Raw genomic sequence first — 15158 nt, 5'->3', positions numbered from 1 at the left:
GTGAAATTTATGTGATGAAATGGCTCGAGATAATTGAACTAGAAAACATCAAAAAGGGTAAATATGTATAGGAGAATTAGACACGAGTAAATATCTTTAAAAATAGATAACTCTATATTACTAAATTAACGGAGTTTAATAGAAGAAATTTTCTTAAACTGTAGGAAGAAGTGGATCATTTCAGAGTTGAATATGCTTCACTCATTCTATTTGATGAAATAAATTGATTCAAAGATAAAGCCATTCAAAAATGTGAGCCATCAGACTATCCAAGCCATCTGCGACATTATTGAATTCTTATTGTGAATTGCGTTAGAAGATATCGACATTAAATAGTTTGAATGTTATACATTGTTAAAAATTGTATACTAAATTGGTTGTTTGAACACATACTTTCTAACTTTGTAAAATATTTAATCCAAGTTTATAAATTTTCTTTGCAAAAATAAACTTCTATGAAGCTGTCTGTGTTGTATTGAAATGTTGTTAATCTGAATGAATGCAGGTTCAAAAAATCCAAGAAAATAAGAATAAATTGTTTAATACACCGAATTCCTTTACGAATACACTGAAAATTATTTGAAATACACCCAAAAAACATGCATACATATTTTTCTATAAATTATAACCAGGAGATATGGAAATTTTGTAGTTTGAATTGTTACCCTCCTTAAGTATTGAATTGTCTATATATTGTATATTTAAAACAAACAAATTCCTTCAGATAGTTGAAGACACTAATTTCCAAACAAACAGCAACATGCCAAAAATGGAACAAAACAACAAAATATAAAAAAGAAGAGCATGCAGAATACACCGAAATAGTGTCACGCTATACCGAAAAAACTATGCTATGCTATTGAATCTCTGAACTGATAATTCATAACATGTCCATTATATTGGCTAGAATTTGACTGCACCAGTGAACCATCATCATAAAGGTTCAACTGCAAAAAATAAATCACATTAGCAAAATTATTAACAAAAATAAACTCAATTTTCTGTATTTAGAGAAGATCACTTTTACCTCACTTAGTGCTTTCATTTTCTTTTTTCTTTGAAGCATTTGCAATCTATTTTTCTGTCTTTGATCCCAGTCTATTTTTGGGACATCCTCTTGTTCTCACGCGTGGAGGAGTTTGAAACTCGTTAATATCTTCCAAGGAAACATCTTTGTGAGATAACGAACATTTTCCTTTGCTTTTGTTTTGTATTCTTGCATCTACACCATAGCATTGTCATAAGCGCGGTGCAGAATCACAGGCAACTCCTCAAATTCTGATGCAAATTCATAAATATTTTGTGACCGAAACACCAAATTGTCAAATCTCTTACTTCTTGGCTCCAACAGAGGCTCGTCATGGCTGCTCTTGGTACATGTGTGCCTCCTCTTTATGTTCTTGCTCTATTGTTCTAATATATATCTTGGTGACACTTTATTTACTCACTCAAAGCTTAACGCGCTTAGAAAATGACGGCACATTATTCCTCTTGACTCGAATAATAAGGACTGGCATTTAACTCAAGTTGATATCCTGTCGTATGTGCAAACTTGTTAAATGTTGAATTAGAAACCTGTTCTACAACTTCATATACCGTATAGCGTAGAGCGGAGTGCGTTGATCTTGTGATGCAATTCACTTTTTATCTGAATTGTGCTTGGACGTCCTTGAACTTCTCGTGAGAATATACATGTTAGAACTGAGCTTTTGTTGAGAATTTTGTTGCACACAGTATGACGGTATAAAAATCTACAGCATCTGATTCTCTCTCACTCTCTGCTCTCTACGTCCTAGAAATTATCGCACTGTTTGACGAATTGGATAAGTGAGTTGTTGCTCGTAATAAACTTGTTAAAAAAATCATGCATGTTGTCGCTCCTTAGCGTGCTTCTTGTCCCGGCCCAGAAGTGATGATCAAGATAAACTAGAATCCATAAATGACGATCTTCGAAAAGCTCTAAAAAACCACCTAAATCAGAACTAAAATACACCAAAAAACATACAATTTGACACTTCTACTGCACAAGCAAAACACATACTAAAATTAATAACATCAGTTAATCCTAATAAAAATAACTTTACCTGAAAGCCACTTGTTGTCCCCAAGACCATACTTCATTAGAAAATCATTCCAATTCATATATAATATTTTTTTTGTAAGAGAGTTCCAAAAAGCATGACTCATTTCGTGTTCAATTTCTTCGTGTCGCTTGTAGCCATTTAATTTACTTGGGATCTTCTTCATCATATGCCAAATACACCATCGGTGAATTGTTGTGGGCATACAGGCCTCAATATCCCTTTGCATCAATGGGCATTGGTTGGTAAGAATGCCTTTCGGCGCATTTCCTCCCATGCAACGAAGCCAACATTCAAATAACCATTTGAAAAATTGAGTATCCTCATTTTTCATCAAAGCACATCCCAGAAGTGTTGACTGACCGTGGTAATTCACCCCAACAAAAGAACTAAAAGCCAGATTATACCTGAATAAGACGACATAGAAACAAAATCATTAATACACCAAAATTGTATATCAAAATACACATAAACTAGAATAGCGTATTATCCGTTTGTATTGTAAGCGGTATCGAATGAAATAACATCTCCAAAATACTCACAAGCAGCCCTACTTCTTGCGTCAGTCCAAAAAGCAAAATTGACTGATCAACCTCAGGTTCAAGCTCAAAAAAAAATTATGATTCTTCTATTTCATTCTTAATAAGTATTTCCCAAATTCTTTTGCATCCTCTAGTTCCGAAATATTCTGCACTTCTCTCGTGATGTAATTTCTTACATCTTTTTCAATAGAACTTAATTCATAATACATCTTTTTCATTCTTCACTTTTTCATCATATGCCAAATACACTATCGGTGAATTGTTGTGGGCATACAGGCCTCAATATCCCTTTGCATCAATGCGCATTGGTTGGTAAGAATGCCTTTCGGCGCATTTCCTCCCATGCAACGAAGCCAACATTCAAATAACCATTTGAATAATTGAGTATCCTCATTTTTCATCAAAGCACATCCCAGAAGTATTGACTGAGCGTGGTAATTCACCCCAACAAAAGAACTAAAAGCCAGATTATACCTGAATAAGACAGAAACAAAATCATTAATACACCGAAATAATATCTTTATACACCGAAAATGATATCAAAATACACATAACTAAAATAGCATATTATCCGTTTGTATTGTAAGTGGTATCGAATGAAATAATATCTCCAAAATACTCACAAGCAGCCCTACTTCTTGCGTCAGTCCAAAAAGCAAAATTGACTTATCAACCTCAGATTCAAGCTCAAAAAAGAAATTATGATTCTTCTATTTCATTCTTAATAAGTATTTCCCAAATTCTTTTGCATCCTCTAGTTCCGAAACATTCTGCACTTCTCTCGTGATATAATTTCTTACATCTTTTTCAATAGAACTTAATTCATGATGACCCCCTGCTGCTGTGACAAATGGTTGGTCTATTTTGTTTGGTCTGATTTCGACTTCCTCGTTATTTACTATTGTACGTTATATGGACATACTTAATTCCTGTGTTGTTTAAGCATGTCTGCTTGATTTGAACAGTAAGAATGTGAATGATGCAACACAACCTTTAAAATGATCCAAACACCAACGTTCTTCAATATATGTATATAAATTCTTATAGGACAATTTAATCCAGTTGAGGAATTTGTCTTCTCAGTTGGAGATATGTTCGATTTTCACCTCTCTTCTCTGCTACATGTAATTAATTGGTTCTTAATTTCATTTCCCTTCTTATTTGTAGAAAAACTTACAACTTTTGAATAATCTTTGTAGAATTTTGCATCTTTAAGCGTGTTAAAAGTCATCCCAACCTTTAGAACAAGCTGCTCATCTACATCAAACAAAAACTACAAAATACACCAAAAATAATCCACAATACACCATATTAAAGGATAACATACACCGAAATTCATCATCAAAAATAATAAAAGCATATTCAGAACTCATCATCAACTATGCACAGCAATTTTTCATAAACAGAAACTAAATGATTCAACTACAAAATCATAAACTACTAACAAACTACATTAACTAAATTCAAACCACACCTCACTACATCAACTAGATTTAAAACAATAATACAACTCACCCTCGTCCAACTGAAAAGTCTAAACCTATAAATACATCGAAAGAATTCTGATATACATCGAAAGTTTTCCTAAATACAAATTTATCAGAACTCCTATATTACATTCAACTCAAACTATCAACGATGAACAACAATTTTCACAAACAAACAATATTATTCACCTACAGAATCATAAACTACTAACAAAAACATTAACTATAATCGAACCACACATCAGTCACTTTATTGAATTGAAAATAATAATCTACTTCGTGCTGGTTCAATTGACAATCTAAACTTAAACCATTCATTATCTTCAATGAGATAACTGTTCAAAACTGATTTCAGAGCTTAATTTCAAAAACGTAAAGAACGAAAGAAATTGCGAAAAACAAAGAAAGTGAATGCAAAAAATGAACGAAAAAAATGCAAAGATGAAAAGGAATGTAGATCTAAAACGCTGAAAAAATTAAAAAAGGAAAACAAAATACTTTCAAAAGAGGCAGATATATATTCTTGCGTTGATTGAAATAATGATGCGTAAAATAAATTAGGCTAAAAAGACTTGTATGAATTTGTATGACTTGTATGTAGAGAATATTTTTGTTTGCTTGATACCGATGATGCATGGTGACGTGATTTAAAATTTTAAATAAATGAATGAAATAATTCTTTAAAATTATGTGAAAAATTTACTAATTTTCCAACAGACAATTTTAAGATTTTGCTCCTCATAAAAGCATCACCTAACAGGCAGCCAAAAAACCAATAATTTCATAAAAGTTACTACCTAATTTCAGCAAAAATGACAAAATCAAATGCACTCTCCCGTGCGCTCGACTACATCTGTTCAAGTTTACACATATTTACAACCAAATTACGAGTGCAAAAGTAGGCGCCAAAGAGGGTTGATTACATGTCAGTCAGTCAAATGACTTCAGATGAAGCTAATCCCCCCACAGGTATGCTATGCTAATGTAGGTCAAATATGAATTGAACATGAAGCAACTGCCTGAGGGCAAGCTAAACTAAGTTCTCAACAGTTCACCAACCAGAGCCGCCCCCAGCATTTCCAGACCATCCATTGTCAGATGCTTTCTTAGAGCCAGCTCCCCAGCCGGAGCCTCCATTATCGGTGTCGCTTGGACCTGCACCACCACCCCATCCCCCGTTGTCATCGCCGCTATTTCCACCTCCCCAACCACTGCTGCTACCTCCACCACTTCCCCCCCAACCACCAGGGAAAGCTTCTCTTCCAGGAGAATTTTGGACCTTAGCCCCTGGAAAATTGCTTAAATCATCTGCATCCTTTTTAGCCGAACTCCATCTAGATCCACCATACCCGGAGTCCTGCCTTTCATTATTGGAGCCATGTCCTCTATTGTTATCGTAAGAACCTCGACCACGTCCGCGTCCGCGACCACGTCCACCGCCATATGGACGAGGCACTCCGCTAGGGTGTTCATCTCTATTATTGTGTCTGTAATCTCCCCGTCCTGTAGAAAAAATAATACAAAAGTGTCAATGTCTTCCAGTGAAAGCAAATTGTATAATTACATGCAACTGAGAAATAGATTAACTAGGCCAAAATTTATAATTCATCTAAGTAGAACTAAAACCATTAACCATTTTAATAGCAGCAAAGCATGGAGTTGTGTGTATTCCGTAGCACCACCATAGATTCATTAACAACACCCAATAAGTTCAGCAGTAAACCAGAATTGAACTCATTGGTATACCTGTCCTGGAACCAGGAGTAGATGATCGATCCCTATCATAGGAGTTACCCTTCCAACCACCCTCATTGTTTGAACCTCCCCAGCCACTACCTGTAGATGCCCCTGATGAACCACCAGCCGCAGGGCTTCGCATTGGTACCATAGCAGCCACAGATCTTATGGAAGGGGCTGAATCATGCTGGGGATCATCAATATGCCTCTGAAAATACGCCACAAGCCGATCAATGTCCTCAAACATCTTCTTGCGAAATCTGAATCCTTTTGGATAAAGTCCAATGTACTCATGATGTGGATTTGTACTTCTTATATAAGTTAATATAAATGTTCCAGGATGTTCATGCGAGATGCCAAAACTATAGACAATGCGCATTGGATACTCAGATTTCTCCAGCCTCAAAAGTTCATCAACTTCTGCTTTTGTACCCTTCCTGAACTTGCGGTAATTTAACATTGCCTTTAAATGAGTCACCAAGGGATCAACATAACGGTCCATAACCTGAGAACAAATGATGTGGAGAAGTTAATCACACTACCAAAAGAAAGGCATCAAAAGAAACCAAGTCACAGACTGACCTCATCTAAATCCTCGAAAGTGTCCTCTCCAATTTTGAGTGTCTTCCCAATTCGAAGCAAGCTTGTAATGTCCTTATGTTCCTTTCCACCTTCAACTATATCTTTGTGGGCATACACTCCATCATGAATTTTGAGCGTTAAAGTAAGATATGAAGGTCCACGTGAACTAGGACGAATAATGCTTTCCCCAGGGTCTTTGTCAGACAAGAACTGCATTCACATAGAAGTAAGGCTAAGCAATAATTTATCAACCGTTAAATTAAATCTAAACTAAAAGAAACATTATTAATCTATTATTTCATTTTCAAGGATCTGCAGTTCAAAAATATGGTATCAACTCCTACCAAATCCAAGAATCACACAAACTTCAAGAACTAGAATTATAATTGATTCAGTTGATTCAGGGATATCTAGAGTCTAGACAAAACAGTAGATAAGCAACAAATAAGATTTCATTTGAAGAAAACGTCATACTAAAGAACCAGCAGAGGAAAGCTCATATTGATATTTGCTTGGTCAGATATATTTGTACATAGAATCTAAATAAAGGTCCTGCAAAGCAATCTGTATGCCTAACATGAATTTCCATAAAATGGTCAAAGCAAAGCTTTGCAAACCAACTGCTAACCAACTCAATCGTTTAATTTAAATCTAGAAGCAATCATCAATTTAGTAGTTTTTCTCGAGTCTTTGTCGAGTATTCAGTTCTGAAGTCCAAGACTGTTGAGATGTGCATAAATAGAGGACTAGAGGCTAATTTTGCAACACAAGAAAGTCATACCATTGAAATAAAAGGCCAATAGAACACACATCATGATATAAAATTACTCAAACAAACCTCCATTGCTTCATCAGCAGTTATATTTTGAAAGCGTGGATGGACAATCATCCTCGGCTTGAAATGCTTCTTCGCAAGCTCCTTTTCTTTCCGAGCTTTGTCTTGATCACTCTGCAGAGAGCTTCTGTCTTCATGGTAGTAAGGATCAAGATCACGGTTGTTTTGAAAACGGTTGCTTCTCATTTCACTCTCTCTACAAACAAGGAAGACTTGATACCTATTCTTTTGAATTGACTTGATTTTACACGTGAGTATGTCACCCTCGTGTATCCTATCAGAAAGTTCAACTACGTCTCTCCAATCATCAGTATAGTCTTCTTTCATAAGGATTCCAGTCATTCCAGATTCAAGCCCACATATTGCTTTCTGGGCTTGCACTCTGCGAACAGTGGCTTGGACAATTTTACCTTCCGCCAGAGTCTCCTCAGTCTCACCTGAAATCATATAGAACTCCTCATCCTGGCTTGGTTCTTCATATTGCTTACGCCATTCCTGGAAACCTTGAATCAGTTCTCTTTTTATGTCATAGAAAGTTTCTATCTTGTTCTGGCGTTTCTTTCCAGCAGCATATTCCTCGACGTCTAGGTTTTTCAAATAGCTAGGCCGGTCTCTCACATGCTCAATGGCCATCTCAGCATCATCATCATCGTTTGCATCACCTGTTCCATCCTCCTCATAGACATCTTTAGCCAACTCTATAGCAAGACTATATGATTCTGGATGGATTCTTGTATCATCCAGCAAATCAATAAACTGGCTGCTGCTAGCAGCCAACCCACTTCGTCGTACACGCAAAAACCCAACTGCATTGACAAACACCTTTTTACCCAGTTTATGTTCTGTCAGGAAGTCTTTCCGAGTAAAAATTGCACCAGCTCTCACCAACGATCTCTGTAAGGATGCAGCCTTTCGTGGACCAAGCCCGGAAACAAATTGCAATGGTGCAAATAACCACTCATGATTTATCGCCAGATTAATATCTAATCCAACCTGATTAGTCACATCTACCAAAACTTGCTCAATCATAGCAAACTTATCATCTGGGTTAAGAAAGCTCTCTAAAGAGCTCAGTTTCCATGATAATACTTCCTTTCTAGGTCCACATAATGTTGCAATCATTGCCAATGGGTTCTGAAGATATCGACCAAGTGCAACAGCCCGCCTCACTATACCTGCCAATGTAATAAACACACAGAATCAGTTATAAGATTCCCAAAGGGGAAGGATCTGAGCCCAATCAATGCAGTAGTACTTACCTTGTTGGGAAGGAAGTTGTTCGGAGGAAATTCGTGAATTTTCATAAAGACGGGGAAGAGATTCATCCCCATACACAATGCTGAGCCCATCCATTTCATGCCCAACATCTCGAGGGTTTTCCTCTACCATCTTAAAAATGACCTAATAGAAATAAAGTATACCACATGAGACCTACAATAAAATAATAAAATCCCTCATCGACAAGGTCAGGTACATGGAATGAAGTTTCACACAACTCAAAAAGAACTGCCAGATACAAATAAAATAAAACAATGAATGGATAATACATGACTCGGACAAAAATATCATATTATAGAGTAAAAGAACCAATAAACATCAGAGAAAGGCAACTGTAAACCTAATTTACTTATCAAATGGTTTTACACAAGCTCTAACTACAAAAGATTTCAGTCCATGCTTCAATGCAGAGGTATTATAGGGTCACAATGGTTATAATTATGACATTAAAACATACTTGATTTCTTTATTTACAAACAATAGTACAAGCCAGCAACAACTATTTCCTACTCGAGGTCAAGTAATGGGACTAGTAACTAGTGCAAGCCCAGCCTAGCATGAATACTTTAGAAGATAAGCATCAAACAACTAAATGTTTTGCTTAAGAGAATAGAGTTGCAGGAACAGGTGAAGCATCATATATAAGGAAGTAAAAATTAATGCATAACAAGAAAACCAAGATGCCAACCTCATATATATCTTCCTTTAGACGAGTGCAAGACAAATTTACAGCTCCCAAAACAACAACATGTGGTTGGTGATCTGTCATAAACTTAAGCACGCGTTCCTGGTCATTCTTCTTCCGTTGTTGGTCATTGACATTCTGTGATCTAAAAGTAAGAGACCCAGTGTAAAGCACATCTAGCACTTCTCCTGAAGAATCCAACATAACAAAAGTTGTCTGTGGTTTGCCAGGGCCCCAACAACATGCCATAACCCTAGGAGCGGCCTCTTCATCAGAGCTAAGATCATTTTCCTTCTGCTGATAAGGCCCCACAGAAACCTTACTCCACAATGCCTTCCCATACTCCATAAGTAACCAATTCTTTGCCTTGCTTGACAAAACACCTCTTGCCTCCTTTTCCATAGATGGTAAGAGAAACCGAAAGATTGCATCATTCAATATCAGCTTCCTCTGTTCATTCCACAGCTGAGCAGATCTGCTAACACTATCACTAATATAATACTCATTAAATTGGTCTATTAACTTATTAAGATACTCTTCAGGAAGCTTAATAGTAACTTGGAGAAGTTTCTCCTCCTCTGCCTTCTGTATAAGGAGCCATTGGGCATCCTCAAACTTGGACAATGGCTTCTCGCGCAACCACTTCACACCAGCAAACTGATGGAAAGAATCTATTGTTGTATTTCCATCTGCAGTAGGACAGGTAGACACCACCGCATGATCAAGAAAGTGAGTGCGAACATGCTTCCTAATGCTAGGCTCACAACTTATCTCAACAGCTGCCTGAAACAAAATATCCATTAGAATCAAATCAAAGGCCACTTTTAAGGATAAACCTGAGCAAGGTCAAATATGCATACCATGTGCCTAGCACACTTAAGTACTTCTTGAGGGGTATCATACATGGTACATGTAAAATTTGAAGCCATCTCCTCTGGTGTTTCCTTTGGATCCTCCAACTCATGCTACAATAGAGATAAGGGAAAATAGAACCTTTAGTTTAGTGTCAAAACAAATGGCAATATCAAATTGAAGTATACTTACCAGAGCAACAAGTGAGAGACATAACCCAAGTTGCTCAGCACTGCACCCAAACCTGCTTGCAACCTCCCACAGACCTGCCTTACTGAAAGTGCTATACATAGACTTCCTTTTTGGCCTCTTGTATTGGCCTTCATCAACACCAACTTCACCTGGTGGAAAGTGCAAGTTGAACTTGGAGTCAACGTCGTCAACTTCCCTCTCAGATTCCGCCTCCTTCAGGGATCTCATAACAGATTCAAACAACTGCCGGTTCAAGTTTAGTCGTGTTTCCTCATAAACACGGCGTGACTCTTCTTCAAATCTTTTCCTATAGTATTGCTGAAGGGCACTCTTCCTCTTCTGAAGAAGTAACCACTTCCTGTCCAAATCCTGTAGAGCCCAGAGAACCTAAACAGACAGAAGGAATCCATTTGCAGAAAAATAATTCTGTTGTCAATTGTAAACATAATATTATATTATAAACAACGTAAATAAATATATGTAAAAAAACCAGAAGCACCAGATCAGTGTTACCAAACCTTGTGCCATTTTAGAGTAGGTGTCTTGTTATTCTTATCCCAATTCTCATCACCATCTTCAGATCGCTCAAGGTCTTTTAATAAGCTTAAGCACTCCTCCTTCCGATACATAGCAATAAAAGGAATCTAGAACAAAAGAAGTTCCACATTAGGAAAATAAAGGGAGGAGAAGACAAAAAGAGGCAAGTCTAAGGCATCTGACACGGACATCTAATTTCTGCACATGATGCATTTCCAAAAATCTTAAAATATCATCCTTCTCAATTGGTAGTTCCTTAGCCCCATTTTGATTGCTTGTGATTTTCTTGGAAATCCAAGGGACTGCACCATTGCCAAGTTGGCTAACTATCCATTGGCTCTCCTCTTCTAAAATACCTCCATCCATAGGAGGAGCACCGGTACTCTCCTCAGATATCTACAGTGGACCAAAAATAAAAGCTTATAATATATCAATACAACTTGGTGATTAGAAAATTTTTCATCTAATTCCATATCTCTAAAGACCTGCATTCTCTCCGGAATGTCTAGCTCCCTTATCTGGTCATCTTTCTCTGTCATATACTTCTCTGAAAGGACAATAGGCTCAAATTCATCCTCAAGTCTAGTTTCTCTATATTCATTCGATTCCAGTTTGTGCTTGCGGTTCTGCAACAATTCTTCCACATCACCAAATAACTCTTGTGCTTCTTGCAAAGCTGATGAAGAGACACCTGGTGCCTGCCTAGTTTTCTTTCTCTTCAGCTTCCTTCGTCTACGTGGATTTTTCAACATATCATTAAAACAAATAATAGTATCTTACATAAGAAAAAAATCAACATGTTCAAAATACCTCACAAGATCTCCATTCTCATCCATTACGTCTTCATCCACAATGAAGTCAGCCATTTCATCATCTTCTCCAATGTCTGCATCCTCCTCCTCCTCCTCTCCTTGTTCCTCTTCTTCAACAATGTCTTCAGGTGGAGCTCCTGTAATTCATGTTTAGGTGATGTAACTGAATTTAGATTACAAGTGTATATTTGAGCATGAAAAATAGCTTTGGCAGATAAATGATGCTCCACACCGAATAGACAGATTATGAGTGGATTTGGTAAAGCTTGAAGGAATGGTCTAGCTTAAAAAAAAAAAAGCATATACCATTTTTTCAGTTTGCTAAATCAAAAAGTTAGTGCTTTTGGTCTGGTCTTTTAAAAGCCAGGCACCATTCTTGAGAACTCGCATGAGATATTTCTGAGAGTTGGCATATGCTCGCCAAAATTAAAAAAGATCATTCTAGTCTTCCATTAATTTAGGATTTCAACTTATAAACTTTAGCTCTTTGATATAATGTTTATTATGGCCATTTTAGATTTTAAAAACTAGACCAAACACTATTCTCGTGTAACTTCCTGCTTATTGGGAGCAAGTTTCACCCTTATTTTACCAGAGAGTAACATGAAATAGAAAACTATTATTTGGTATACATTCAAAAAACTCATTCTTCCAAAAGAGGGCATTCTCAATTAGAAACCAAAATATAAACCTGCAGAATTAGGAAGTACCTTCATCATCACCAAATAAACTGCGTTTAAGCTTCTCCTCAGCAGTTCGCCCAACTTTACCACTCCCATCAAACTCTTCACCAGATAATCCAGAGGGCTCCTCCTCGGTATCCCTCCGACCTTTTTTCAGCCGTTTGAACTTTTTGCTCTCCTGATGAAAAATTGAAAATTATTGCTGACTTGTATATTATCAACTAGGGTTAATGATCGGGATTCTTAAATCTTCCTCCTAATTCTCAAGAGTAAAAAATAATTTTTTTTTTTATGAAAACATAAAAAGTATAAAAATCCAAAAAGTTCTTTACTTTTATTTAGAAATTAGGAGGAAAATAAAGATGGTTTAGGATTCCCAATCATTTTTCTATAAACTATAAGCCAATAATTGAAAATATATGCAAGTTCCCTGACCTTCCGACGATGAATATTGATGTTATTATCCTCCAACAACTCATAATCATCTTCATCAAGGACATACTCCTCCCTGAACAGTTGGAATAATTCATCAAAATTTAAAAGAATAACATCACATATTAAAATTTCAGGCAAGAAATACAAAAGAAAGTACAGTTATTTTCAAACAAATTTCTTTTTTCTGGAGAGGGGTACGCACAACATAAATAACTTACTTTTTCTTCCTCTTTTTCTTCTTCTGCCGCTCATCATCACTTTCTGGCCTCTCTTCTTCATCTTGCTCATCTTCATCTTCAACATCATCCACTATAAATCCATCATTTTCATATTCATCCTGCCCTTCTGAATTGAGTTGGAAAAGCAGCAGAGTATCAGTGCCAATACAAAGCATCATTTAAAGCTTATAAAGGGATAATATTATTCCCATGACTAGTTACAGATAATAAGATACCAACTGAAAGATTAGATTCACATAACAAGCAAAAGGGAAGCTAGACCAAGTTGGCAACAATCACATTTCTGCCTCTGAGGGATTGATCAAACAGTAAGTTGCAACCATCATTTGAACCTCCCAATCAAAAAAAGTTCAAAAGAACAACCAAAATAAACAAAAAATCATTTTTAAAATGTGAGAATCCCCACCAAAGCCATCCAGCAGACCATCTATCAAAGCTCATACGGAACATTGTCCCCCAAAATGAGTGAAACCCACAGGTATTGCTACTTGCTTGTGGTTCTTAAATAATATGTTAACAACAGATATAGAACACAAAAATATAAAGCCATTCAGAATTCTGTGCTTATTATCCCACTAGATAGAGTAAATGTACTAATTGAGTCTGCTACATGGAAAAATCAACAACATGATATTCTGTTAAAAATTATACTTAACACTTGAACCAACACAGTAAATACATCAAATACCCCAACCCCTTCAGTATCCAGGCTGACAAATGTCATCTCATCCAAGAAAAACCCAATATAGGCACAGAAACATGTATTTTCATTCTCTGTCAAGAAAACACACCAAAATTGCAAATGCTTCTGGTCCCTAAACACAAGGCACCGAACTAATAAAGAAAACCTTTCTCCATTCACCACGTGCAACAGTTCACACATGCACCAAATAGGACTACATCATAAACCCTAATTTGAAGGCCTAAAGTCGAAACCCTAGTGTTCTTAACAAACAAAAACTAAACAACGACAACATCGCCACCACCTCTATAAAGAGATTTTGCAGAAATAAAAAACCACTCTGCCAAAAGGAGCACACAACAAAAATTTCAGCTCCCAAACAGCGCAATGCCCAGAAATTCAAACCGAAACGAAGAAAATACCTTCTTCATCTTCCTCATCGTCATCGTCCACATCCCGACCGTCTTCCAAACCATCTCCATCAGCGGGGTCCCTCTCTTCCTCCTCGTACTCGACCTCATCTGCGCGCATCGAAGAGCCACCACAAAAGGTGGGAAAAACACAAGAAAAATACACAATAACGTCAGAGTTTCAGAAGAATCCGAAGAACAAATCGCAATAAAAATGCAAAAAAGTGATCCGATATTCTGTGTTTTGGGGAAAAAGATCAATTCTAGGGTTCACCTTCTTCGTCAGAGACGACGGCCTTGGCCATGATTTCGGGAACGAAGCAAAACGCGAACGAGTTGGCAAAAACGACAGAGAAGAGAACGCAGAGAGAAACGAAAGGAAAGAGTAAAAACGATACAGGCTGCTGTCGAGCGCGAATCAGGAAAAAATTGGGAAGAGAGATTTTTATGGGTTTCTAAGTGAAGAAATGAAAAGATGGAGGAGTAGTGGGTTATTTCTGTGTGCTGCTGAGTGCTTCTGGGTTTTACTCCCAAACCCAAAGTGCTAATCGGGTATTCCCCGCTCCGATCCGTTTACAATGGATTACCATATTCTTTTTCCCTTATATGTAATAAGTAATAAGTAATAACTAGTGTTAACTAAATTGGATCGGTCTAATGGTTAACTCACTAATCTGTTTAAATAAGCAAACTTGAGTAATTTGTTAAAGTTCGCCTACTTCATCGGCAAACTTTGTTTAAAATATAAAGTTCGCCTAGTGCATCAGCGAACTTTATAAAGCTTGCCAATGTGACGACCTTGCACTCCTCTCTTAGATTTGAAATTGTGTTGCTAGGAAGGGTATTGGTAGTCCTCTGATCAATCTCAACAACTTTTGTGGCTATTTAGCCCATCTGAACCTCCAAGTTTTTAAGTGAAGCTCTGGTTTCCTGTATGAAACTAAGAGTACTTTTAGAGAGTTCTGCAACTATAGATTCCAAGTCAGAAGATTTCTGAGAATGAGAAAGTGCATTGTTGTTGTTGAAATCACTCTGATTGAAATTATTCTGATGGCCCTAATAGTTATTGAAGCTCTAGTGTCTCTGTGG

The 15158-nt window shown here is 36.8% G+C and overlaps 1 protein-coding gene across 1 annotated transcript; it reads right to left on the bottom strand.

Annotated features, from left to right (window-relative positions):
- Nucleotides 1-4816: 4816 nt before the first annotated feature.
- LOC112754649 (transcription elongation factor SPT6 homolog) lies at nucleotides 4817-14720 on the bottom strand. The gene is made up of 17 exons (XM_025802348.3): nucleotides 14344-14720; nucleotides 14082-14180; nucleotides 12957-13083; nucleotides 12739-12811; nucleotides 12331-12481; nucleotides 11619-11757; nucleotides 11294-11540; nucleotides 10998-11204; nucleotides 10790-10915; nucleotides 10272-10658; nucleotides 10088-10192; nucleotides 9231-10010; nucleotides 8524-8665; nucleotides 7268-8439; nucleotides 6430-6639; nucleotides 5857-6352; nucleotides 4817-5613 (listed from the first exon to the last, which is right to left on the bottom strand). Exons 1-17 carry the CDS (start codon nucleotides 14372-14374, stop codon nucleotides 5162-5164), a joined length of 4944 nt encoding a protein of 1647 aa, XP_025658133.1. The 5' UTR covers nucleotides 14375-14720; the 3' UTR covers nucleotides 4817-5161.
- Between the last annotated feature and the right edge of the window lie 438 nt (nucleotides 14721-15158).

This window comes from Arachis hypogaea, chromosome 16, assembly GCF_003086295.3.
Source record: "Arachis hypogaea cultivar Tifrunner chromosome 16, arahy.Tifrunner.gnm2.J5K5, whole genome shotgun sequence".
NCBI lineage: Eukaryota > Viridiplantae > Streptophyta > Magnoliopsida > Fabales > Fabaceae > Arachis > Arachis hypogaea.
Note: the sequence above shows the minus strand (reverse complement) of the source record. Positions and strands in the feature narration are given on the sequence as shown.

What these genes read in the sequence shown, in the direction of transcription:
- LOC112754649 (XM_025802348.3), bottom strand. Translation starts at nt 14,374, where the DNA reads ATGGCCAAGGCCGTCGTCTCTGACGAAGAAG. An exon ending in TCAATATTCATCGTCGGAAG is followed by an intron (nt 12,482 to 12,738) that starts GTCAGGGAACTT and finishes ATTTTTCATCAG; the next exon opens with GAGAGCAAAAAGTTCAAACG. An exon ending in TTAAGTGTGCTAGGCACATG is followed by an intron (nt 10,011 to 10,087) that starts GTATGCATATTT and finishes ATTTTGTTTCAG; the next exon opens with GCAGCTGTTGAGATAAGTTG.